This window comes from Podarcis liolepis (genome assembly GCF_965112155.1).
Source record: "Podarcis liolepis genome assembly, chromosome: 2".
NCBI classification, from domain to species: Eukaryota; Metazoa; Chordata; class Lepidosauria; order Squamata; family Lacertidae; genus Podarcis; species Podarcis liolepis.
In genome coordinates this window covers 42,640,086-42,664,790 of record NC_139555.1, presented here as the reverse complement: position 1 = coordinate 42,664,790, position 24,705 = coordinate 42,640,086, and the positions used below count along the sequence as shown (strand labels likewise).

Here is a 24,705-nt window from a genome sequence, read left to right as displayed (position 1 = left end):
CTCTGCTCCTGGACTAAACTGAACTCTTCTCCCTGACATGCTCATTCTCTGCATGCAGGTATGGGATCAGCTTTCAAAAAGGGACAAACTTTGCTACTCAGTTCTGGCCAAACTGGTGCACCCTGCACAAAGTTTTTACTGAAACCCCTGCCTGAACAAGTTATGGAAAGTCAGCCCACAACTGTAAAATGCAATGAAAGCTCCCACCCATCTTTAATACAGATCCTAGGACCCAAGTTTTGTCATCAAATAAAACTTACTGCTACCATGGCAAACGTTTTAAGAATGGGCTATGTAATCACACAAACACTGCATTGGTTATTCAAATGACTACAGCTCTAGCCTGATCCAGGAATGGGGTTTTTTTGTGAGGAGGTGGGTTCAAAGGAAGAAGAGCAGGAGTATCAAAATGTGAGTTCACCGAGTGCCCAACAGCAACTGGGCCCTTGCAAGCCAAAGGCAGCAAGCAGGCCAGATGCCGGCCTCTAGGTACACCACACCCAGCCCTTCCTGGCAGCCCAATTTTCTGCACCAGCAGAGCGGGAACTGCAGCAGAGGAAAAAGCTGTTGACTCGACAGTGAATCAAGCTTGGGTGTTAATGGGGCGCTCGTACTTGGGAGACAGAGAGAGAATAATGCAGAATAAGGGATGTGTCAAGCCTGAAGGGAGAAGCCTGAGAACAAGCCTCTCATTCCCCTTCAGAGCTGGGGCCACACCTAGCACACCTCAGGACGGGGGACCTCTGGCTAAAAAACCCTGTTCCCCTGGTTTCTTCTTCCCCTCCTTCAAAGACAAGGCCCAAAACAGACACAGCCACGCTCCCTTTAGCTGCTTGGGCCTCAATAAGGCCTTTGTGGGATAAATACACTGAGGCCGTGTCAGACGAGGCCAGGGGAGTCGGATAATAGCCACACTGCTCGGCTCTGGCTCTGATGTCTGCTTTCCAATATCATTGCTGGCAGAAAGCCAACATGGCTGCCACGACCAGCTCCCTCCACAGAGCAACTAATCCGCTGCTTTGCTCTCCCATACTCTTGGAGTTCAGGGTGTGGCGGCAGCCTAGCTGTGTGCTCTCTAAACATCTTGTCCCATGTGGAGTGCAATCTACACTTTCCTTGGGAGGGGCTCCAAATGCCCGGATCAAAATCAAGAGTCTCCATCATTCTCCTCACCCTCAACCCTGGGCAAGATTAAACCTTCCCTTTCCAATTGCTTCCATGGGCACCATTTCCCCAGCACTCAGCTGGGAGCAAGGGAGATAGAGGACACCCCTCCCTCCAGCTAGCTGGTGCTCTCGCCTCTCCTCCCGGCCTTGACAGAATCACCAGAGCAAAATTAATAGCAATCAGAGATACCCGCTCAGCGCGGAGCAATCCTGCTGGGCACCTGCCAGCAGAGCCGCACCAGTAGCGGGGATTCCCCCTCCCCGCCTCCCCCTCCCATTACACAAGCACAGGTGGAAGAATGATAATTGCTGGGCCCAGGGAGCAGAAAGCAGAAATCCCCAAGCCCCCTTTCTGGGCTTTAACAATTTGTACATCCTTCCTAGCGCTGGCTTTGTGTTGCTTCCCCCATATTCCAGGTCTTCCTTTGCTCCACCGCAAAAGCAACCCCCCCCCAAAAAAATATTTTTTATTTGCTTTTCTGTTTTTGCCATCAACACATATTCTGTTACATGCATGCACAAAATGAAAAGAAAAACGATAACATGTTTATAAAACATAAACATGTACTAATAATAGTAACACACACACATATATATATATATTCTTCCAAGCTGTTTAAATGCTATATATATATTTACTTTTACTTCCCTTCCACTCTTCCCTTGGTTTCCTAGTGTTTTAACTGAGTTTTCTTTCTTTTGCCACCTCCTTTGTTGCCAGTGTATCCATTTGGAATTCTCATATCAACACGTCAACAATTTTCATTTTTAAAATCCCTCATACACAGTGGGGTGGGCTTCGGTGTGAGGGACAGACAGACTCCAACCTCAGCCTCCTTCTGAACCCCCCTCTCTCTTCTCACACACTTCTTGCCTTTCACACCTAAATAAGTGTATGGTTCCCACCCTTCACAGCTCTCTTTTTCCCATCTGTATTCTTGCAGAGGGGAGAGGGAGACACCCACAGTGTTTCCCAACCACATCCCCGCCTCACAACAGCCCTTCCTGAAAATAGATAAACTGGAAAGGGAGATAGGATGTGGAGTTGTCAGCTATTGCAGATAAGTTTCCCCAAGTTCACTTATTATTGCTCAACCCCACACACACTCCGAGCTGGCTAGTTATAGATGCTTCTAAAAGGGGACACACAAAGCCAGGACCCTGTTTCACCCCTGCAACAGTAAACCAGAACAAACAAACAAAAAAGCACCCTTCCTTCTAGGATATTATCCTGTTCTCCCGCCTTCTTAGGATTTGCTATGATACAAACCACTAAGGTCCCACCGAAGTTAAAGAAAACCTGAATTCCCATGTGCTTGTGTACAAGTGAAAAACGACTAGCAGCTTGTACAGAGGACCTTCCTTCTCACACGTGTACAGATGTCTGCGCATGCCAGGCCTTAGATCAGCAGTAAATAACTTCCTTTGCCAGCAGAGGGTCCCTGGTTCAATCCTTAGGAGTCTCCAGGGAGGGAAGAACCTTTGGAGTGCTGCTACCAGTCAGTGTAAACAACACTCAGCTGGAGGGACCAGTGGCCTCATCTGGCATGAGGCAGATGTTCCTAATTCTGGCCATCTAACCTTTAGAGTGCTGTGGCCCATCTTTTCTCCTTGATAATATCAGCACTTTACAAACCAACGGGGCTTCGAAGGGAGCAACAGGAGGCTTCAGCTTCCCAAGCGGGAGAGTCAAAAGACCTTGGGGTGGGGGTGGGGGGTAGAAAGAAACTTCTCCTGTCTTTAGCCACACCTCAGCCCTCCCCACCCACAGAGAGATGAGGGAAGGGGTTCCCACGGGGTGGCTGGGATCTAAGCTTGTAAAGGCTCCACCCTGAAGCTGTGGCGCCACAGAAGACGCTCCTTGTATTAACAGAGGCAGGCAAGGAGGGAGGGAGGAGGGAAGGAGTTTTGGGGATTTGTCTGTCACCCTCAGGGCCTCCACCATGCCTCTGCACAGGACAGGACAGCGCTGGGGAGAGCAGCATTTACACGAGGCCGTCAACAGGAGCAGCGAGCGTCCTCCCCACAATTCAGAGCCTGCCTTTGGGCTGGTGGCAAGGGGATCCTTTCACAGAAAATATTTTTCTCCACCCTCTCCCCCAAACCATCAGTTACATCAAACATATGCCCAGAACAGCCAGTGCTCTTCCTCTGTACAGCAGCGCCCAGCCACTAATGCTGCCTTCGCCATCCTGGTGCCTTCCAGATGCTGTGGACCACAACTCCCACCAGGCCCAGCCAGCACAGTCGCTGATGGGGAATGGTGGTCCCAAACATCCGGAAAGCACCAGATCTAGTGAAGCCTGTGCTACTGTCATCATGATCACCAGATCACAGAGCTCCAGGCATATATATATATCTAGGCAATGACTGCACCCATTTGCGCTAACCACATTTCAAAACTACTAAATTCATGCTTCACATTGTGGTTAACTAATATAGACTAATTTTTAATGCTTATGTGAGAGTTACATTCCGGGGATCATGCCTAAAGCCAAAATCGTGCATCGTCAAAACACCTTGGGTACAGGCCAAAGCCTTTTTTCCTGGACGTCTGCTCCCTTTTCATCTCTTTTTTATTTTTTGCCAAGTGCATAAAGCTGAATGAACACAAGTTAAATGTGTGCAAGTTGTGGATATCCTGGATAGCCTACCACAAGCGCGGCCTCTGCCACCACACTGTTGCAGTACAGTGGGGAAACCGAACATGATGAACTTAGCTCTGCTCCTGAATCCTCAAAGAGCAGGTCCTCCAACTCATGTCAGCACAGCCTGCAGTTGTCCACATCTTGCCAGACTTCCAGCTCCCATCACCCCTGACTGCTGGACATGCTAGCAGGGGCCGATGTGAGATGGAGGCCAACAACAACTGAAGAACTGCAAGTTAGCCACCCGTACATCATAGCACCCCACTAAAATTTAGAAGGAACCATCCTACCACGTTCATTCTGGAAAGGCACTAACTGAGCTCCCCACCTCTGCTCCTGGTTTCAGCTGAGAGTTGGAGGGCAATTAATTTCTTTCCATTCTCCAGCAACCAACACCAACACCCACTCCAGTTTGAACAAACAGTACACGCCCCCCTCCTTCTGCAAGAGCACCAAGTCAAAATGTTTACCCCTGGAAAGATGCCAAGCTTGTGGACTTACCAGTCTGATTGGTTTGTGGTGCAGATCTGTCTCCTTGATGGGCTTGTCTTGGAAGGTGGGCACCAAGCCACGATGGGCCAGAAGCTGGAGCAAGGCAGCATTGTCCTTGGGGGAAGGGGCGCCATCAGCGCCCGATGGCAGGGCCCGGCGCCAGGCACGGCAGTAGATGTCAGACGAATGCAACAAGCGGATGAGAGGAGGCTTCATGTGCTCCTGTTCATACTGGTCTGTATAGAAGGGTTCACGTAGCTCAGCAGGGATGTGCTCTGTACACACAGAGAAACAGTCACATTATTCCTTGCGCTCAGCAAGCCTCTCTAAAATATCCCATCTGCCTCACAGTATCTTTTGCACACCAACCCCCAGAGCCTCCTGATCCTCAGTACCCCTATTAGTTTTCTGTCACCACTATCTGCCCCAAGTCAGTGAGCTGCAGTGGCTAAGAGAGTGGGTTTTGGTGCAATAAATTCAAGTATAAATCCTCAATCCACCCTGAAGCTCAGACACCAGATCTGCATCTCCCCATTGATCTGGTGCCATCCAAAAGTTGCCGGACTACAACTCCCATCAGTCACAGCCAGTATGGTCAATGGACAGTAATTATGGGAGTTGCAGTTCTGGGGGGCATCTAAAGGGCACCAGGTTAGGGAAGCCTTGACTATTTTATCCCACAGGAACTGTTGTGAGAAAAAGATATCCTATGTACGTTGTCCCCTGGGTTCCCCTAATAAGGAATGGGGTAGAAATGCAATGAAAAATTATACCAAGAGAGGAGGTGTTGCAGATATAATGACATTGTCCCCCTCCAGGGCCTTTTGCTGTCTCTCCCCTGTCCCCACAGGCCTGTCTCCAGTGTTACAGGGGGGAAATAGTTCCACAGATGGAGGTGGGCTCAAGCCCAGGCACACAACAGGCAGGGGATCCTGAAAAGCCTTCCAAATCAAGGCCAGCAGGTGATTCTTAATGATATAGGTTGTCTCTTTTACTCCTCTCAGTCTGGGTGTGGGGGGAATCAGACAAGTTAGAGCAGCCTTTCTCAACCTGTGGGTCCCCAGATGTTGTTGAACTACAACTCCCATAACCCCTAGCTAGCAAGGCCAGAGCTCAGGGATGGTGGGAGTTGTAGTCCAACAACATCTGGAGACCCACAGGCTGAGAACCACTGAGTTAGAGGCATATGCAGTGGCTCAAGGCTGCATCAGGGTGAATCCCACCGTTCAGGACCAGGGCCAGAAGCAGCACCCAGCATCCTCAAGCAGCACAGGAGTCAGCAAACTTTTTCAGCAGGAGGCCGATCCACTGTCCCTCAGACCTTGTGGGGGACCGGACTATAGTTTGAAAAAAAATAAAAATGAACAAATTCCTATGCCCCACAAATAACCCAGAGATGCATTTTAAATAACAGCACACATTCTACCCATGTAAAAACACCAGGCAGGCCCCACAAATAACTCAGAGATGCATTTTAAATAAAAAGACACATTCTACTCATGTAGAAACACACTGATTCCCGGACTGTCCATGGGCCGGATTTAGAAGGTGATTGGGCCGGATCCAGGCCCCTGGGCCTTAGTTTGCTTACCCATGCTCAAGCAGCTACCAGGCCCAAAGCATCATACCAGGGCCCACCAACATTGCTGTTTGGCCCACCCACTTAACCAGTACCTTGGTCACAGATTTATGACCAGCAGCTAGGAATCTAGGGCAGAAAACCTCTGGGTGATCATGGCAAATGAGGGGTAAGTGAGGGCTGGCTGCAGTGCCTGGCATGTTCCTGGTCCTTTTGGTAAAGGACTTACAGTGGAAAGGAAGCTGTCCCTCATTTTGATTTACTCACAGCACATGAGAGTGTCCCAGTAGTGCTCTGAAGTGGGAAGGGGGGACCTGTGGCCTACAAACACTGCTGGGCTCCCAATGTCCATCAGCCCCCGTCAGCATATCCATAGGTCAAGGATGCAGTCCAGCAACGTCTGGGGGTGGGCACAGCTTCCCCACACTTGCCTTGGCATGCCTGGAGGGTGGGCTGGTTGAAGGTTCTTGCACCCTTGTTCCCTTCCTATGGCCAGGTGGACATGCCAACTTCAGAAAGTGGAAGGTTTCCCTGCATGGCCTCTTCCAGCCCTACTCATTGGTTCGGGGGAAACGTACGGCAATGACGTCACCTCCCCAAATGTGGAAAGCCAAAACATACTGCACAGATTCGTTGCCTGTTAATATACTTTCCCTAATTTATTCCTGGCCTGTCTATAAAGAACAATAGCTTCTGAAAAATAAAATAAAGTCCCAGGAACTTGGACAAGTCCGCTCTTCCCAAAGCCTTTTCCTTAGTGCTGTCAAGAGCTTAGAACAGAAACAAACATTCCTGATGGCCAAGGCTGGCCATGATGGCATCACAAGTCACCATCTTAGATCACACACAAGCAAACTGCAAGCCACATGCAGCCCAATGTGTGTTCCCAAGCTACCCACTCCCAATGCCAATTGAATTTTGCTGAATTTTACTACTGGTAGAAGTACGTAAACTGTGCTACTCACAGCACACCACACAGCTGCTCATTCTGAGGTGGTAGTTGATTATTATCCTCTGAGCAAGGAAAGAAAGCAAGTAAGTATCATACTTGCTAGGCACCACAATTGCTGCTTTCAGAGGATGTGCGCACATATCTCTGTGGTGATATGTACATGTATGTAAGCACCCACCGTCGCTGCATGTAGCCTCTGGGGGTAAAAAGACTGTCCATCCCTGGAATACATATGAGGCAACTAGGGAAAGACTAATCCATCCTTGCCCTCACCTTACAAGTCTCCTGGCATCATAAAACATGCACACACTGGAACAGCAGCCCCAGATGGATGCGATTTGGCAACACTTGTGATTTGGAGACAAGGGGTTTCCCCCTTCATGAACTTTCATCTCCACAGCAGAAGCATTGCCTCTTTTGAGCACCTTTCCCCTAGCATGCCAAGAGGAAAAAGGCAGAAGCAAGGAACAGCATGGCTAGGAGCCAGATTCCCTTGAATGCTAAGCGAGTGCTCCCGATCTCAGATAAAACCTTACAGGACAGAAGGCAGAGATGGAGCCTCACGGGGCAGCCTTGGCTGTGCATCCGCTGGGGACTTGCACGCAAACCACACACCCCAACAAGCAAGTGCAGAGCAGACAAATAGCTTGGGGGCACCCACTGCAAGAGCTCTGGCATCCAGCCGTAAGAGGAGGGTATTAATTTCTACCCTGACAACACAATTAACATCAGCAGGCTCAGACACATCCACCCTCTGCAGGCTTACGACAGAAAGGGGATCCGCAATGCTATCACAGCACTATTTCAGGGGGCAGTGGAGTGTCCGGAGGCTGGGAATCCTGTGTTTAGCCTCTGGATTGCAAGAGGCCAGTTATATTTAAAGAGTTAAGCAAGAAGTCGGGCCAATTTTTGCTTTGGGAAAGGGGCAGGCCTTTGGAGGAACTGGGAAGCAGGCCTCCCACAGGCTCAATAATAAACGGCAGCGGTACAAGCTTCTCCTTCCTCCTTCAGAAACTGTAAGCTCTCTTCCTCCCACTGGGTTTGCGGTACTCTGGCCTGCGGATGGCAGGTATAGGGAAAGCAAGACATATTAGCGTCTTCCTGACAGGAAGATCATGCCAAGGCTTACACGCACGCGCTATACCAGCTGTTTCCTCAAGAGGTGAGGCCACGAGACTGGAGATCTACGTGTCAGCTCCTGCCAGTGAGCAGGGCTGGGAGGGACGGGACATTCCTGAGCGCGCGAGTGTGCAAAGGGGAACAGGTGGAACAGCTTCGCCAGCTGATTCAGCAGCACCTGATCACAGCCACAACTGCACGGGACCAGACTTGTGGCCGCAGTCCCAGCTCCTTTCCTGCCCCATGGCTTAGAGCCCAAACTAACAAAGCCCAGCCACCCCTCCTGGCAGAAAGCCCATCCCACCCACCTCCAAGTCTTCAGGGCATCCAACATTGGGAACAGCCTACTTTGGCTGGGAGGGATAAGGAGAGTGGTGGGACACACACACACACACACACACACACACACACACACACACACACACAAGTCCCTAGTCAAATCTTTTAGGCTGTGAATAGCACAGCTTCCCTCCCAAGCACAGCTGAACTTGTGGAGGGGGGCACATGTTGTTACTGAGAAATATAGACAGAGCAGGTAACAGTTTTGCCCAACATGGGGCCCGAAACCATGCTCTGAGATTAAGTCCTGTGCTCTACCAACTGAGCAATCTGTGAAATGTCTGCCAAAAGGTCCAGCTTTTCACATGCTGACCAATATTGGCATAGACACTAAGATCATTACCAAACTTGTGGTTGGAGGGGGGAAAGCACAAAGCAGAGCCTGCATATAGTAGCCCAGAACCTAAGAGAGTGCAAAGAGGTCAGCCTAGACATGAATGGCTATGTATAATACTCTGGGTCCCTGCCACACAACACACCCACCCCACATCAATTATTGCCCAGGGCTAGCATGGCTGCTAGTACTGACCCATGTCCTCTCCTCCCCCATCTGCAACCACAATGGGCGGCTTCTCTGCACAACAGGCAAACCCAATATTTGGGGTGGGGAGTAATGCAGCTCTAAGGATTATGAAGCCAACAGGTTTTACTGTCTCTTCACATTCTGTCCTGGATGCCTTTTCAGCAGTATCCAGAGCTGAGAATTGAAAAGGGATCAGCCCCTTTTCACATGAAAGGCAGCAACGACCACTTTCCCATTGCAAAGAAACTTAAAATGATGGCAGCTTGCTCACTGCACAGAACCATTGTCAGAAACTCCATGAGTGGAGTACAGAAATGGACCTGCTCAGCTACAAAGGGAGGAGAGTTTGCTCCAAACCAAGGTTGATCTTTCGAATCTGCATTCCTTACCACACCAGATGTAAGGGAAAGACAAAGGGGAAAGACTAGATATGGTGAACAATATACTTAGTTACTTATACTTAGTTAGACAACTGGTCTACCTAACCCATATTGTCCATCTGCTTACCAACCTCAAGGGGGATATTATTGTCTTGTACTTCACAACAGATGAAGGGGCTACTTGATAAGGGGGTCTTGCCAGCCTGGGGACAAATCAGATGTGACATTTGGCACTTGGCTTTGATTTGTGTGGCTGTTAATTTGAAATAAATAGCATGTGCAGAGGGAACAAAGTTGGATAGAAACCATGGTGGGGGTGGGGAGGGCAGGGGGTGTTAACCCTTTGTCCCCACTAGGGTACTTACTAGAATCAGGTCCTCACACCTGCTATTGACAATGGAAAGAAGGTAGCAAGCAAGGAAGGACTGTGAGGAAAATAGGCACCAAGAGTTTTCTGATTTTTACAAAAACCAGATATACAGAGGGGTTCTTTGCTAATTCCAAGCAGGACTGTAGTGGGGGGCAAAGGTTTAAAGCCCCTCTGTCTCCCATGCCATGGTCCCAATCTGGGTAGAGTCTCCCCCCCCCAAAAAAAACCAACACCATTGGCTACTTCTTGTTTTAAAATCAGACATTCAAGTGAACAAATGTCACGTCTAGTTTGCTCTTCACATTAAGATATTAATCTGATACCCAATGAGGTGCTAGAAAGGTATAAGCCCAGCTCTCATGACAGGGAGTTACTGTGCCACACAGGCCACTGACTTAAAAAAAAAATCTGAACCACAAAGAGTAGGCCAAACAACACAAGCTCTCCAGCAATTATATCCAGGGACACTACTCTTCCCTTGCCCCCAGCCATCCTGGCATGAGCTTTTGCACATTTAATGAGCAGCAAAAATGATGCCAGGCAACATCCCAATGTGGTAAGCTTGTAGCCACAAAGGACACAGAGAGAAAAGCATCATGGAGACATAATTGCACTGGGAGATGAGTGGCAGCATATGATTAGGATCAGCTTTGGGCCCGCAGGTCTTAGGGGGAAATGCCGGCAAAAACTTAATAAAATATCACTGTGCCGATTCCTTCAAACAAACTTCAGAAAAGCAGGGACACGCCATGGTGCAACGAGAACACCTTCCAAATGAGAGCCTCATCATGTTTCAGAGAAGTGGGAACTCCCAAGCCTGGGAAAGGAAGCTAACAGTCCTTGCTCCCAGTAATGTTGTGCTCACTCAACTCCAAACCAGACCCAAAGTATTTAACATGCAAGTTTATTTTTCATTTTTAAATTCAAATAGCATCACAGGTGAGGGGGCTGCCAATTATTGTGTACCAGACATGGAAGGAGAGCTTAGCTAGTCCTTTCCTTGCTGTGGTCCTAATGCAAATATTCTGAAGCAAATATTTGCATTGTGGAAAGATAGGAAGCCGACTTATACTTAGTTAGACAACTGGTCTACCTAACCCATATTGTCCACCTTGACTTGCAGGGGCTGTCCAGGATTCCAGGCAAGCGTCTCCCAGCTTTTCCTGGAAATGTCAGGGATTGAACCTGTGACCTTCTGCATCTAAGGAAGATGCTCTGCCGCTGACGCTATGGCCTACCACTGAGCCACAGAAATCCCCCACTGGCATATTTAACACCACATGCCACGATGCACTGAAAGCCACATTTAGTTTGGCTTTCAGACATGTGCATCTGAAACCCTGGTGAGGGAAAAGCCTTGGTGGGGTGGAGAGAAAGATTTGGATAGCCATGAGAAAAAAGGATTGTCTCTCCCAAGCGCTTTCAGTAGCCTCCACTGGAAACTGGGTTTTTCCCCCTATTCCAAAAGGGTCCCTGAGCTACCATTATACATGTTTGAAATTAGCATGCAGTTTGGGCCTTAGGTAGCAAAGACTCATGTGGTTAAAACACCTTGAGCACTTACTAATCCATGTTAAGTCATGACTTAATGATGGGAATGTGCCCTGAAGTGCCTCAAATGACAATTCTAGCACAGGTTTAGCAGTTTGTTGGGACACAGGAAGTGGGCATTATTTGCAGGAACCACATTCCACCCAGAAATCACTGGCACGTGCCTCACAGATCAGTCCTCAGTCCCAGCAGGTAAGGCCAGAAAGGAGCCTTGCACCAACCTCTTGCGCAGCAGCTTCAGACTGCCCCACCACAGAGCATCCATAGGCCTCAGCAAGCCTATTCGGCTGCAGTCTGAAGCTGCAGGGGCTTGTACAATTACACGTGACAAGAGTGCCCCGGGAACTATGCAAGAGCCAGAGGGGCGAAGGCAAAACCTGTCTCCGGCAAAGCACCACACCTCCACCTGACAACAGGCCCCAACACGCAACACAGGCTCCAGGGTGTAAGTACTGTGCCCTGAAATGACATCAGTGCTACATTACACACATACAAAACACATCCTTGCCGTTATCCATCAAGCCTTGTGGTCCCTTCCAACTCTATGATTCTAGGCTTCCTACCCAGACTCTACTTCCCAGCACAGGGTGCTTCCTCTAAAGCACTCGTCCATACAGCAACTCTGGTGAGAAATGATCGCACTGATGCAACAGCACAGCCTGCATCTCAGGAAGGTTAGGTCTGAACAAACTAAGAAGAGGGCGAAACAGTGTAGTGAAAACTCATGAGGAAAGATGGAACTTGCTATCACCAGGAAGCAGGCAAACACGAGGCAAGATTCAGGTAACTGGTCCCACTAGCAGAAATCCAGGCAAGGGTTTCCCTGCTATCATAATGGAGCTTTTCCTCACCCCCAGAAACGGCTCAGGAGGGATTGGGAGAACCCCCCAGAACAGTGCGCAGTGGAGCAGAGGAGAGATTAAAAATGCTTCCTCTGACTGAACAATCTCCTTAGTGTGACACTGAAGTTCTTAACCCGAGGTACCACTGTATTTGTAATGTTAATCAGAAGGACACTTGTCTCAGAGGAACTGAAAGTCAGATATGCAGACTAGATCAATACATAGCAAGGGACTGAGGTGGTCAAGTCTCAAGGTGGTAAAATAGGGCAGTGCTCTTTAATAGATATGGAGGTTTTACATCTTTGAATGCTTTGCCATTATAAAAAGAAACCCTTCAGGTAGAAAATTAGCACGGCAGAGAGCTGAAGATAGGCTAGAACGTCTCCCCATAATGCCCTTTGTTTTTAACCTGCAGGAGATTTCAAAAATTGTGCCCTGCTCATTTTATTCCTCAACAAGTATGGTCAGTTCTCAATCACTTCCCCGCCCCCCAATGGACCACTTGAAAATTGTTGGGGATCTTGACAAACCACTTCATAAACTTCTCATCCTTCAGGGCTGGCATTCTCAAAACCAGAACCTGATCATAAAAATAATGAGCCATAGCTCAAGGCACTGAGAAGAGTTCCTTCAATTGTTGTTTTAAGGTAAAAATGAGTGAACTGCACCAGCACCATATAATGAAAATCACAGGCCTTAAGCCAGAACATCACTGGACCTTATCCACTCCCGATCAACATGGCCTTACCTTCCACTGCCAACAAAGTATAAATCATGTGCAGGCCAAAGTACAGACATTCACAATCGTTTCATGGTCTACCTCAATGGCGCTCGTAGACCACCATCTGAAAACCTGTAGCCAACTCTGCCCCCACATTCTACTGTCCCTGTAGACAGGGGCCTAAATTTCTCGGTCCCAACATAGAATCAAGTTTTCAGGGAATTACAATTATTAATGTCTTTTCTTGATAGAAAGGCAGAATAAAAATATTCCAAATAAAATAACAAATACAAGCAAGATGGGTGAGGGAGGTAATTTCTCCCTGCCGTAAACTTCATGGATAAGTTTATATTCTAGAGTAGGAAGGGGAAACCCATGCCCAGGGGCCAAATGTGGCCCTTTGCGCCTACCTGGCCCTCGAGACTTTTATCAGGGTGCCATGCAAACCTGCTCTGTACCTTCCTTGAAGGTTTTTGTGTGGCTAGATTGCATCCTTGAGCTCTGAGATAATGCCTCTTGTCTGTTTGAATGGAGGACAGAAAAAGGTGTAAGAGTGCACAGAAACCAGCCTAGTGTACATATAGGCAGGGTATGAATAATAACATTTATTTTTAATATTATTACATTTGTTGCTTCACCCACATTTCCTCTGCCCACCATTGGCATGAGGCTCTCTGACTGAAGAAGTCTAGAGGGTGTTGGGCACAGATCAGAAGCAGAAACTGACAGGTACACTGAAGGAGGCAACAAGCAGAGTGTGATCCAGGACTCAAGGGGCAAAGGCGTTTGACTCAAGCCCAGAAACCATTCTTGAGGCAGGGGAAACCTGCATATGGGAGCCTTAGCCAAGCAGCCGGATTAAAGAGAAAAACAAGCAGGGCAGCCGCCACCGCCTCCCCCACCCTCTCAGACGGCCAAGGTCGCAGCTCAAGCTCTGTGGCAGGGTTACAGCCAGGCAAGAGGGAGGGGCACAGAGGCAGCCAGCAGCTTAAGGGGCAATCTTATGAAATCCAGAGGCATGCCAGCTGCAAGACACTGTCAATAGGCCTGCACAGGATCAAGGCACAGGACGGCTGTATGCTTTCAATTTCATGTAGGAGCCCTGCTGGATCTTCCTGTTTCCCCACGGCGGCCAACCTGGGAAACCCACAAGCAGCACCTGCGTCCAACGCCACCCTCCCGCTTATGCTCCCTAGCAACATATTCGGAGGCATGCTGCTTCCAATGTGGGAGATAATAAAGCCCTCGTGAGGAGCAGTCATTTAAGGCCTTATCCACCATTAATTTGTCTAATCCCCTCTTAAAGCCACCCAAATTGGTAGTCCCTCTTGTGGGACCAAATTTCATAGTACTAGCTATGCACTGTGCGAAGTACTTCCGTGTCTGTCCTGAATCTCCCATCATTCAGCTTCATTGGACAGCTCCAGATTCTAATATTACAAGAGATGGAGAAGAACTTCTCTCTCTCTCTCATGCAAAAGTGTTAAAACACCTGTATCATGTTCCACGTTACTTGCTTCTTTCCTCAGCTAAAAAACACTCTCAAATGTTAGAAACTTTTCTCATTGGGGACTTGGCCCAGCCCACTGGTCATTTTGGCAGCCCTTTCTTTGAACAAACATCCTACTATACAGAAAATGGTTGGGAAAATATCCTCTGACCTGTGGCCATCCAGATGTTCCTGAACTACAACTCCCATCTTCCCTGATCACTGGTCACTCTGACTGGGGCTGGTGGGAGCTGGAGTCCAGCAACATCTATAGGATTGCCAGGAGTGGAGGTAGAGCGGAAAATGAAAAACTGCTATGCCAAATGCCACTCCCTAAGTGAGGTCCTTGACAGAAGTGGGTGTGCGCTGCATTTTGGGAGAAGCTCTCGCACCATCTCATACCCAATCAGCACAGCAGCGAAACAAACCCACCCATTTTCCAGCAAGCACCAAGAGGCAAAGGCTGTCAAGCTCATGGTCATGTTAGGTGCCTCCAGCAGGTTAAACTAGATTGGAGGCACAGCCAAGAAAGGGGAGTTGCTGGGAAATGTCAGGCAACTTCCACCCCACTCTAGCTGGCATGACGGAGCAGAATTCAAACCTCTTCCCACCTGCAAGGACATTCTCCATAGCTACAAATATGGGAGAACCTTGTTCCCACCAGTGGTTTCTGACTCCTTGCAAGAGAGAAAGGACTGCTTAAGTCAAGGGACACGGGAAGGAAACTAAGCAAACAGGCAAGGCAATCAACAGCAAGGGCACCGACAGCACATGCACACAGGCAATTATAGGCAAAATTCAGGGTTACGCTGAGTTGCAGGTAGTAAGGTGGGCCTGCCAGCACCTGCTGAAAGTGAAGAGAGGTCGAGCAGCAGGTCAGCTTCTACAAAGCATAATGTTAAGAGTGAGAGCCCCTTATGACGTGTGCGTGCCATGTTCCAGTGGCGGTTCTTGGGCTTATGCATCCCAGCAAAGGTGGGTTGCATAATATGGCACCACAGGAAGGAAAAGTGAAGGTCCAAGCTGCAGAACAGAACTGAAGGCAGGCTCTAAAAGTAAAATAGCAATAGCAACCAACAGTTTTGCTAATATCCCAAAGGTTAACCAAGGCAAGCCCTTTGTTGTGGAGTGTTAATTTGGGATCTTGTTTATCTTTCCCACCCCCCTTGCACAGGTGGTGAACATCAGGCCTGGGGCGGTCAAATGTGGCCCCCAGGCTTCTGTATCTGGCCCTCAGAACTCTTTCCAGGCCAGATTTCCCACTGGCACTGCTTCACACACAAAGAGCTTCTGCCTGGTTGGAATGTGTCTCCTTAATAACTCCTCTTCCTTGTCCAGACAAAAGAGGATTGTATGTGGAAGCTTGCCTGCTGTACAAAGGTAACATTTACATGTGCTCCTGCACCCACCGTTGCCTCCAGGCTCACCCACCACTGACAACCCCCTCACAACAGATGGAAATGAGGGCCTTGGACTGGAAAAGGTGCCCCATCCCTGATATATGGCAATATGGATGTGCCTGCAGTCATAATTCCTGAACCAGATTGAGCACCTGTAGGATAGAGAGTACCTCTGGGTTCTCTACTGTTCAAAGCCTAGCAGAGGTTCAAAATTCCTCAGCACAGGATTTACAGGGCATATACAGCTGTGCATGTTGTCAGGTCAGTGCTAGGCAGGGCCAATGGGAAAAAATAGGCCATCAGCAACAAGCATCTATGGCACAGTTAGAAAGGACCAGATGATCTCAGGGAAGTACCAAAAAGGGATCCTACCAATAACTGACCTGGCATCAGTTCAGGCTACTATAGAAAGCACTTAGCAGAGGATTCAGTTTGTGCCAATCTAGCCTGACATGGTAAGGCATTCCCCACCAAAATGTGGTAAAATGGTCCACAGAACAGGATTCCATAGTAGATGAATACACAACTTCATGGTCAACAAGTGAAATCCAACGGCACCAGAGTAGACCGAAGCATACGTGTTTCAGTCCTTTTTCACAAGAAGAGTCAAACTCCTTAGCGCTTGCTTCACTTCAGTTTCCTACACACACACACACACACACACACACACACATGGTTGCCAGATTGGATCAAAGAGATGTGAAAGGAATGGCAGAACTAGTTAATATCTGCATCGATCTCCCAACAAAATACACCCTTAAATGCTAAACGAACTAGTAGTATAAACCTCAAAGCTGCTAACAGTCATCTTTGAGAAATCTCTCAAGACAAGTGAGGTTCCAGCAGACTAGCAAAAAATATCTACCACATCTATATTTAACAGGGAGAATAGGAGAAACCAGGAGATTACAGGTCCAATGTCTACCTATAAGACGTTATAAGAACAAATTCATCAAAAATGAATATATGTAATGTAGAAGAAAATGAGGTGATCATTAACAACCAACATGGACTTGCCAAGACCAAACCAATGTGGAACATAAGAAGCTTCCTTATACCGAGTCAGACTGTTGGCTGATCAGGCTCAGTATTGTCTACACAGACTGCCAGAGGCTCTCCAGGGTTTCAGGCAGGGAGTCCCTCCCAGCCCTACCTGGATTTGCTGGGAATTGAACCTGGGGCCTTCTGTGCTCAAGGCAAATGCTTTAGCACTGAGGCATGGCCTTGCCCCATCAATGTCGCTCTGTAGTAGGTTAGTCTCTAGGAGAAGGTTCCACACATTCTTTGGCAGGTGGAATATTCTTTGGCAGGTGGATCAGAGGGCACTACCATGAGGAAAGCAACCCTTATTCTTTCAAGCTGCACAAGAACAACCAATAAGGCATTAAAAAGTATGTGGGGAGGGGAGGAGCCTGGAGGCGTTGTTGTGTGATGTCCAAAAGGAGTTATCTCCTAGGGGGTAGTGCTATTTAGCATTTTCATTACTCGCAGAAACAGGTAATATGCTCAACTTTGTAGATAATGCAAAAGTTCAAAGGAATTTGGGAAGCCACAGAGGGCAGGATTAAAATGAGTGTCCTTGACTAATTGAAGTGCAAGCAGTAAAACAACATCAGTAGACCATTTTCTGGATCGGTTCCTATATCATTCTTGGTGTGTTTTTTTAATGCTTGGTTTTAATGTTGTTTTTTTAGGTTGCTTTGAGTCACTTTTGTGAAAAAAGTGACAAATTAAATAAATAAGGTTGATATTTTATGCTGATGACAAGGCACCGCCCCCATCCAGGGCCTCTAGTAATTGCACACAGCTCCAAAGTAGCTTTACAAAATCAAGGAACAAGCAAGGCACTCAAAGAATCAAAAGGAGGACTTAGACTTTTGAATCAACATAAACTAAATAGGAATTGGCAATGAGGTGTTGTTGTTTTAAAAAACATAGCTTCACTCACTGAAGAAAACCACAAAGAAGTAGTAAAAGGTTCTACTTAGTGATTACCTTCTAGGAACACAAGGGCAAGATTCAGACTAATGTTTTGAAGGGCTAGCAAAATAATATATATAGAAAGGCTAAAGACGACAATCATTTTACAGGTGGAAAAGGAAGGTTTTTATTCTGTCCTTTTTTCATAAAAGACAGGCACCCCCAAAGTCGGCCCTCCAGCTGTTTTTGGGACTACAGTTCCCATCATCCCTGACCACTGGTCCTATTAGCTAGGGATGATGGGAGCTGTAGTCCCAAAACAGCTGGAGGGCCGAGTTTGGGGGTGCCTGATATAAGACATCTATATGCCACTTACTTATCTGCATTTCTAAGCCGTGTCTCCTCCCAAAAGAAGCACAAAGCAGTGTTCATGGATTCACCTATTTTATTCTCACCATAGCTGCATCAGGTTTGTTAGGCTGATAGATGATGATGATGATTTCTCCAAAGCCAAGCAGGGCCTTGAACTCAAGAGCTCTGCAGTCCCAAATGCCATATACTAGGAATAAGACATTGAGAACCACCCAAAGAATAGGTACAGCCACCATTCACCAGAAATGATAAATAGCCATGGGTCCCAGTTGTCGCAAAATGGATTTACAGAACAATGGACAGCAGAGCAAACTGCCCAGGCTGGGCAGCACCATCTTGTCTGACTAGCACCAGGCAGGAGGAGCCCCATCCTTGGACTGAGTTCAACTAGATGATCCAAGCCTCAGGTGCCTTTCTAGGAGGGCAGAAAGCATTCATGTACCTGGGACACTGAAGTACAGAGCACTGCTGTACCCATGCATCTTCCATCCCGCTGCCTGCACTACAGACCAGGGTACAGTTTGGCTGAGGGAGCAATGTTGTTTCTTCTCCCATAAAGTCATACCTCGGGTTAAATATGCCTCAGGTTGAGCACTTTCAGGTTGCTCTCCGCAGCGACCCAGAAGTAATGGAACACATTACTTCCGGGTTTCGCCGCTCACGCAGTCAAAATGACGTCACACGCATGCGCGGAAGCAGCAAATCGTGACCCGCGCACACGCAGACGCGGGTTGTGTTCACTTCAGGATACAAACGGGGATATGGAACGGATCCCGTTCGTATCCAGAGGTACCACTGTACTGGGCTTTGTGTATCAATTTTAGGCCTTCCATTCTGTGGTTTCAAGATGCCAGGTAGTTTTGCTAAAGTGCAAAAAGCATCCGCTATGGCTCAGGACTGGGTGAAACTAGCTGGGTTTGATATGTATATAAATCACCATTTGGGGGAAAGAGGCAACATTTCATTTCACATGCCTGCACTACAGACCAGGGTACAGTTTGGCTGAGGGAGCAATGCAAGGATAAGCTGCCCATGAGTTGAGATTTTGCTTTATTCTTGGTGTCTTTGGTGGAGGAAAAACTTGCCACTGGGTGAAGGTGAGACAAGAGTCAATATCCAGACAGCCACACCTGTTTAACCTACAGAACAGCAAGTGAAACTGAATCAGTGGTTAATGGGACAGCAGGGCTCAGTCCTCCTAACTGGATTACCAGGAACATAGAAATGTGCCTTATACTGAGTCAGACCATTGGTCCATCTAGCTCAGTATTCTCTACACTGACTGGCAACAGCTCCGGAGCTTTGGGCAGCAATCTCTCCCAGTCCTACATCAATATACCAGGGATTGAACACAGGATCTTTTACATGCAAAGCAGATGCTTCTGCCACTGAGCTATGACCCTTCCCACTAGCCAAGAAATAGGTGTGTAAAGGTAAGGTAAAGGACCCCTGGACGGTCAAGTCCAGTCAAAGGCGACCATGGGGTGTGGCGCTCATCTCACTTTTCAGGCCGAGGGAGCTGTTGTTTGTCCACAGACAGCTTTCTGGGTCATATTGCCAGCATGACTAAACCGCTTCTGGCGCACGGAGGACCATGACAAGTGCCAGAGCACATGGAAATGCTGCTTACCTTCCCGCCACAGTGGTACCCATTTATCTACTTGCACTGGTATGCTTTTGAACTGTTAGGTTGGCAGAAGCTGGGACAGAGCAACGGGAGCTCACCCTGACACGGGGATTCGAACCGCTGATCAGCAAGCCCAAGAAGCTCAGTGGTCTAGACCACAGCGCCATTTGCGTGTGTACACCTATCTCAGCTGGTGAGCCTCACTCTGGTCACTCCCACTCCTCCTCCATTTCCTGCCCCACCCTTTGCCACAAACCCTTGAGGGTGGGGATTACCCCAGTTTGTGGACGAACACAAAAGGGATCACGGTAATATAGGGAATTAACCTCAGGGTGCTACAACATTGCACATAATTACTAGCAACTGCTTTGGGTGTGCAACAAACACAGCAATGCCAATCAGGACACCTGGCAGAGGTTAGCCGGTTCCTGACCCAGTTATGGGAAAGGGACCAGTTGCCGGATGTATCAGCTGAGTAATACGTAGCATTGGATCACAGGCCCTGTAGCTACAGGTTGGGCTGAAGGAATTCCAAGTCCCTTCCTCATTTGGCTTTCAGTAAATTAAAAGCATCTGGCTCTTTTACTTATTGGTGAAGAAATAAGTGCAGGCAGCAGTGTGTCTAGTAAAGCAAGCTGGCACTCAGTTTCACTTGCAGATCTTTATTTTCAAATGCATACTGAAATTACTTAAAATTCAGTCGTGTAAAACTTGAAAAAGCCACTGCCATGTATATTTTTGCCATTTCACATTAACTTTCTACAGCCCCCACACTGTGCCTTTAGATCATATAGCAGTCGCACAAAATCCCTGGCTTGAGGCCGACTGATGACTCCCACCATGACCAGTAGCTTATTTCAGGAGCAGATGCTAGCAGTGCCATGTGCATTTTCTGACGTGAGGCAAGCAGGTGCCCTTTCCATAAAGGCTTGCCTTGAAGGCCGTAGGGGTTTTCAGGCTCTATCCGGAAAACTATGGCAAACCCTAGCAAGCACATTCTCGACACACTTCACTAGACTTTGAACCCAGCACTGGCTGAGCAAGGCTGATAGCCCTGGCCTCCATCCAAGGCAAATGACAAGGCTCTCTCCTTTCCACCACCAAAGTGTACTGTTTGGTGTGTCATCGGGGTGACAAGGAAGGGCAGGGACAAGGGGAACCTGTTCTCGCTTGGGCTTGACCAGATCCTATATTTACACTAACTCCAAATGAGAGAACTGGTCATCCAAATACACGCCTGTGAATACACACACACAGAAGGCACTTCAACATCCACCAAGCACAGCAATTCACTGTCCTCCTGTTGCTTCACGGAATGGTGGTTCCCACCTCAGCCCAGAAGCAGGGTACATTTAGTCTCTAAGAAGAAAACAGCTTCTGGGCAGAAAAGCCCTCAGTTGCGGGAGGGAGGGAGGGAGGGAGGGAAAGAGACTCTAGTTATTCATTGTCACACAACCTTGCAAGCCATTCCTGTTGCTCCCAGCTCCGGAGCTGGCTGTGGACCAGCAGGCTTCAAACCTTATTATGTTACTTTCAGGTCAACAGCCCCAGAGGATTGTCGTCATCCTCTCCTCTCCTCCCCATAGCAGCCCATACACAATGAGGAAGGCCTGTCACACACTAGCTGGTAGCCTCCTGGCTACAGGTATGCCAGCAACATGGAGCTCCTTATACTTTTAGAAGCCACTGTCAAGGGCCGTCTCACTTACCCACACCTCCACCTTGCCATATAAGTCGTGCTTAGGCTACTTCATCCACAGAAGTCTGACAGTTGTGGAGCAACGCGAAGGAAGCATGGCTTCTCAATGAACACAAGGCGCACAGGCTGGCCCACCACCCTCTTGGCAGCAGGGAGGGCGAAGCCAGGAGAGGGATCTGGGTTAGCAGGGGCACCAGAGCAGCGACAAAGAGCACACACTTCTATGAAGCAACAGCAAGAAGGTCAATCCCCCACTAGGGATTGTCTGCTCCCCCCTCCCCTCCTCCTCCTCCATCATGCATGAAAGCAACGCCAATCTGCAAATCCTCACAGAACATTAATTCCAGGCCTGGCAGAGACAAAGGGAACAGCGGGGAGAGCCCAGGGTTGCCAAAGAAGGAACCACAGTCCTGGGCCCAGCATTGCCAAGGAGCTGAAGAGGACCAAGCTAAGGATGCAAAGTGGTCCTTGAGTAGTCTTTACCGAGATGGCAAAACCAGAGGATCAAGTACAAGCCCAGAAGCCTCACTAGTTACCTCCCATCTCTCTCTCCCCCCCCTGCCTTCCAGCTGCCACAGTTAGCCTCAGAATACAGCTCCACAGCTGGGGCCATGCTGGTGGCACCCATTGGCAGGGCTTCCCCTGGAGGAATTTAACGCCACAAAATAATGCCACTTAGCAAAGGTAAACACCAACAGCAGCGCCCTGCTCTCGGCTTCTGCCAGTGAATGCTGTCACTAAGCAGGGTGGGGCGGCACTGACACCCTCAGGCTCCGCAGACCAGCTGGACCCCAGGGAAGAGCATGTTTCGACTCTGATCTCACCTAACAGTATGCTAGTCATGCAGGTGCTGCCAACACTGTTAACAAAAGGCAACACAAAAAGCCAGGGAGGAATTGAGCTTAGTGAAGGGGAGGGGGAGCTGAGGTTCACCCAGGGCTGCTCTTAGCAAAGGAGCTGCAGCAGACATGGCAGAACACCTACCCACCCCTCCGCTATCATGGCAGCCTCCCCCTCCCCTCACACGCCCCACTTCGACCTACAAAAAAGGCCCCTTCCCAGCCCAGACGCCAATTCCCCTCTCCTAATCACAGCTCCGTCCACACCTGGGGAAGCCCGGCACCTGCGTGGGGAGAGACATTAGGCGACCCTCGCCAGGAAGAAAGGAGCAGACTCGAGCCGCCGCCCCCCCCTCCACCTCAGCCCCACCCGGGCTATCTAGTCGAGAAGGCGGCGACCGAGCGGAGCCCATTGTTAGCGCTGAAAGAGTGGGATGGAAGCAGCAGGGCTGGTTGCCAAGGCAGCCCACCCCATCCCATCCCTCCCCGGGTGCTATAGCAGGTAGGGCATCCCACGGAGCCGAGCGCGATGGGGAGGCGGACATATTATCCTAGCCGGGGAGGAGCAGGCAGAAGAAACACAAACCCAGGAGCCCGCAAGCCGCCAGGGAGGGCGAGATCGGGTCGAAGGCGGGAGGGGGGGGGACGGGAATCACGGCTTCCTCTCTCCTTAACTCACACGCAGCCACTGGAGATCCCGCCCCTCCTCCTCGGAAGGGAGATCAGGAAGGGAAAGAAACCCCGACCCCGCCGACGGGCTGCCCGCTCCCTTCCCCGCGCGGGGCTCCCGCCGTACCTGCACCCCCGTAGCCCTTGGCGAGCACCCAGGCCAGGCTGGCGGCGCTGCGCGCCCGAGGGAAGTCATACTGATCCAAGGGCTTGATCTCGGGCACCAGGAAGCTTTTCCTCATGGCCGCGGCTGCAGCAGGGGCAGCAGCCACCATGGCCCCTCCACCGGGCGCAGGAGCTGAGTTCGGCCTGCTGCTGCGGCGGCGGCGGCGCAGAACGAGCTGGTGGCGGTAGCGGCGGCCCCAGCCGAGCGCATCCCCGTCCGGTTTTCCCTCCCCTCCAGCTCCAGGTGCGAGCGCCCGCCCCGGCGTCCTCCTCCTCCTGCTCCTCTTCCCTCCCCCACGTGATCCGGGCCGTCAATCAGCGCGGGGGCGGGGCTTGCAGACAGGTAATTGCCCCGGGTGCGCGGTGGGGGGGGGGGAGGAGGAGGCGGCGGTGTAAGAGGGTTGGGTGGAATGGAGCTGCAGCCCCGGGTGGGTGGGGCGCGTGCGCGCCTTGCAGTAAGCAGGCCGCCTGGCGCTGGTGGGGGGAGCCTGCAGCTCCATTGATCTTACTTACAAACACACGCGGCAAAGAGGAGGCTGGGATTCCTCCTGCTCCCTCCCTCTCTCCCCCCACCCCACCAACCCGTTCCTCCTGGCATAACGCTTCCTCTTTGCCTAGGCTGCAAGCGAGCGCCCCAGCCCTTTTCTCCGGGAGAGGGAGAGACACAAAGGAGCCGCAGCCTGGGCTGGAGCAAGCGGGAGCGCGCGCGCGCCCGCCTTCCCATGCACACCTCCACCATGTTGGGAGGCAGGCATGACCCTCCCACGGGGCGCGGGGAAAGTGAGGTGGCCTCCCGCGCTGGCCCCTTCCCGCAAATTCTCATTTATTCAAGTAGTACGTGGTGCGTGTCCGGCTCTGCGTTCTTCTTGCTGTCCGCTGCCCGGAATTAACTTTAAGCCCAGTTCTGATTCTCTCCCGCCCTTCCCAACAAGGATGTTGTTAAAATAATAATTTTAAAGAAGGTTCACCCAAGTGGGTTGGAGCACATTCACTCCAAGGAAAGGCTAAACGTTTTGGAGTGTTGTGGTTTAGAAGAAGGGGGAAATGATAAAAGTGTATAAAATTATAAATGGAGGAAATAATTTTTTCTTTCTCCTCTAAGACTAGAACTTGGGGTACCCAATGAAACTGGGAGTAGATTCAGATAAATAATTTTTTTAGAATTGACTCCGCAAAGGTGGCTTTAAAGGCACACTAGAAATTCATTGAGGGTAACGCTACTAATGGCGACTCACTAGAATGTCCTCCCTCCTCTGTCAGAGGCAGGATGCCTCGGAATACCATTTGTTGGTGTTCACAAATGGGGAAGAGTGTCTACAACATTAGTGTCTCACATCAAATATAATTGATCTGTAGAAAAGATTCTATGAATGGAAAACAGAGACTCTGTAAATACTTTTGTAACCCAAGAAAACCTTTAATAAAAACTTTTTTTTAAAAAGTGGAGAGAGTGCTGATATGCTTCATGTTCTTGCAATGGTTTGCCACAGGAACCTGGCTGGCCACAATGACAATGGGACGCTATACTAAATAAGCCCTCGGCCTGATTCAGCATGAATGTTCTCCTGGTGGCAGGCCACTGCTTTTGGTTGCAGCCAGACATGATGCTGACTGCAGGACTCTGTCTGTATCTTACAGATTCCTCTGAAGAGGGTGGAGATGTAAAGCACAGCATACCAAAAAAACATAGCTGTCAACCTTCCCTTTTTTTTTAAATACCCTTATTCCAGCACCGTTTCCCACTGCTATCCCAGATTGTTAGATATCCCGTAGACTGTCCCCAGGACAGGTGAGGCTGCTGATCCCTTATCTTCGAGGCTGCTGATCCCTTATTTTCAAATAT

General features: G+C 49.4%; 1 protein-coding gene and 1 long non-coding RNA gene across 5 annotated transcripts in view; both read right to left on the bottom strand.

The window, feature by feature from the left end:
- CAMSAP3 (calmodulin regulated spectrin associated protein family member 3) overlaps nucleotides 1-23,205 on the bottom strand; it is a 45,011-nt gene extending 21,806 nt beyond the window's left edge. For 2 of the 4 annotated variants that reach the window (XM_083490701.1, XM_083490700.1), the window contains exons 1-2: nucleotides 22,825-23,204; nucleotides 4,316-4,581 (exon numbers count right to left, since the gene is read on the bottom strand). In XM_083490701.1, coding sequence (XP_083346827.1) covers nucleotides 4,316-4,581; nucleotides 22,825-22,972 — 414 coding nt within the window. In that variant the 5' untranslated portion in view covers nucleotides 22,973-23,204. Of the gene's footprint in view, nucleotides 1-4,315; nucleotides 4,582-22,824 lie in introns of all 4 variants that reach the window. The other 2 variants (XM_083490699.1, XM_083490702.1) reach the window with 2 other exon arrangements.
- Nucleotides 18,897-22,393, bottom strand: LOC310700829. The gene is made up of 2 exons (XR_014522861.1): nucleotides 22,296-22,393; nucleotides 18,897-19,002 (listed from the first exon to the last, which is right to left on the bottom strand). It is a non-coding gene; the product is annotated as an uncharacterized lncRNA (long non-coding RNA).
- Nucleotides 23,206-24,705: the final 1,500 nt, after the last annotated feature.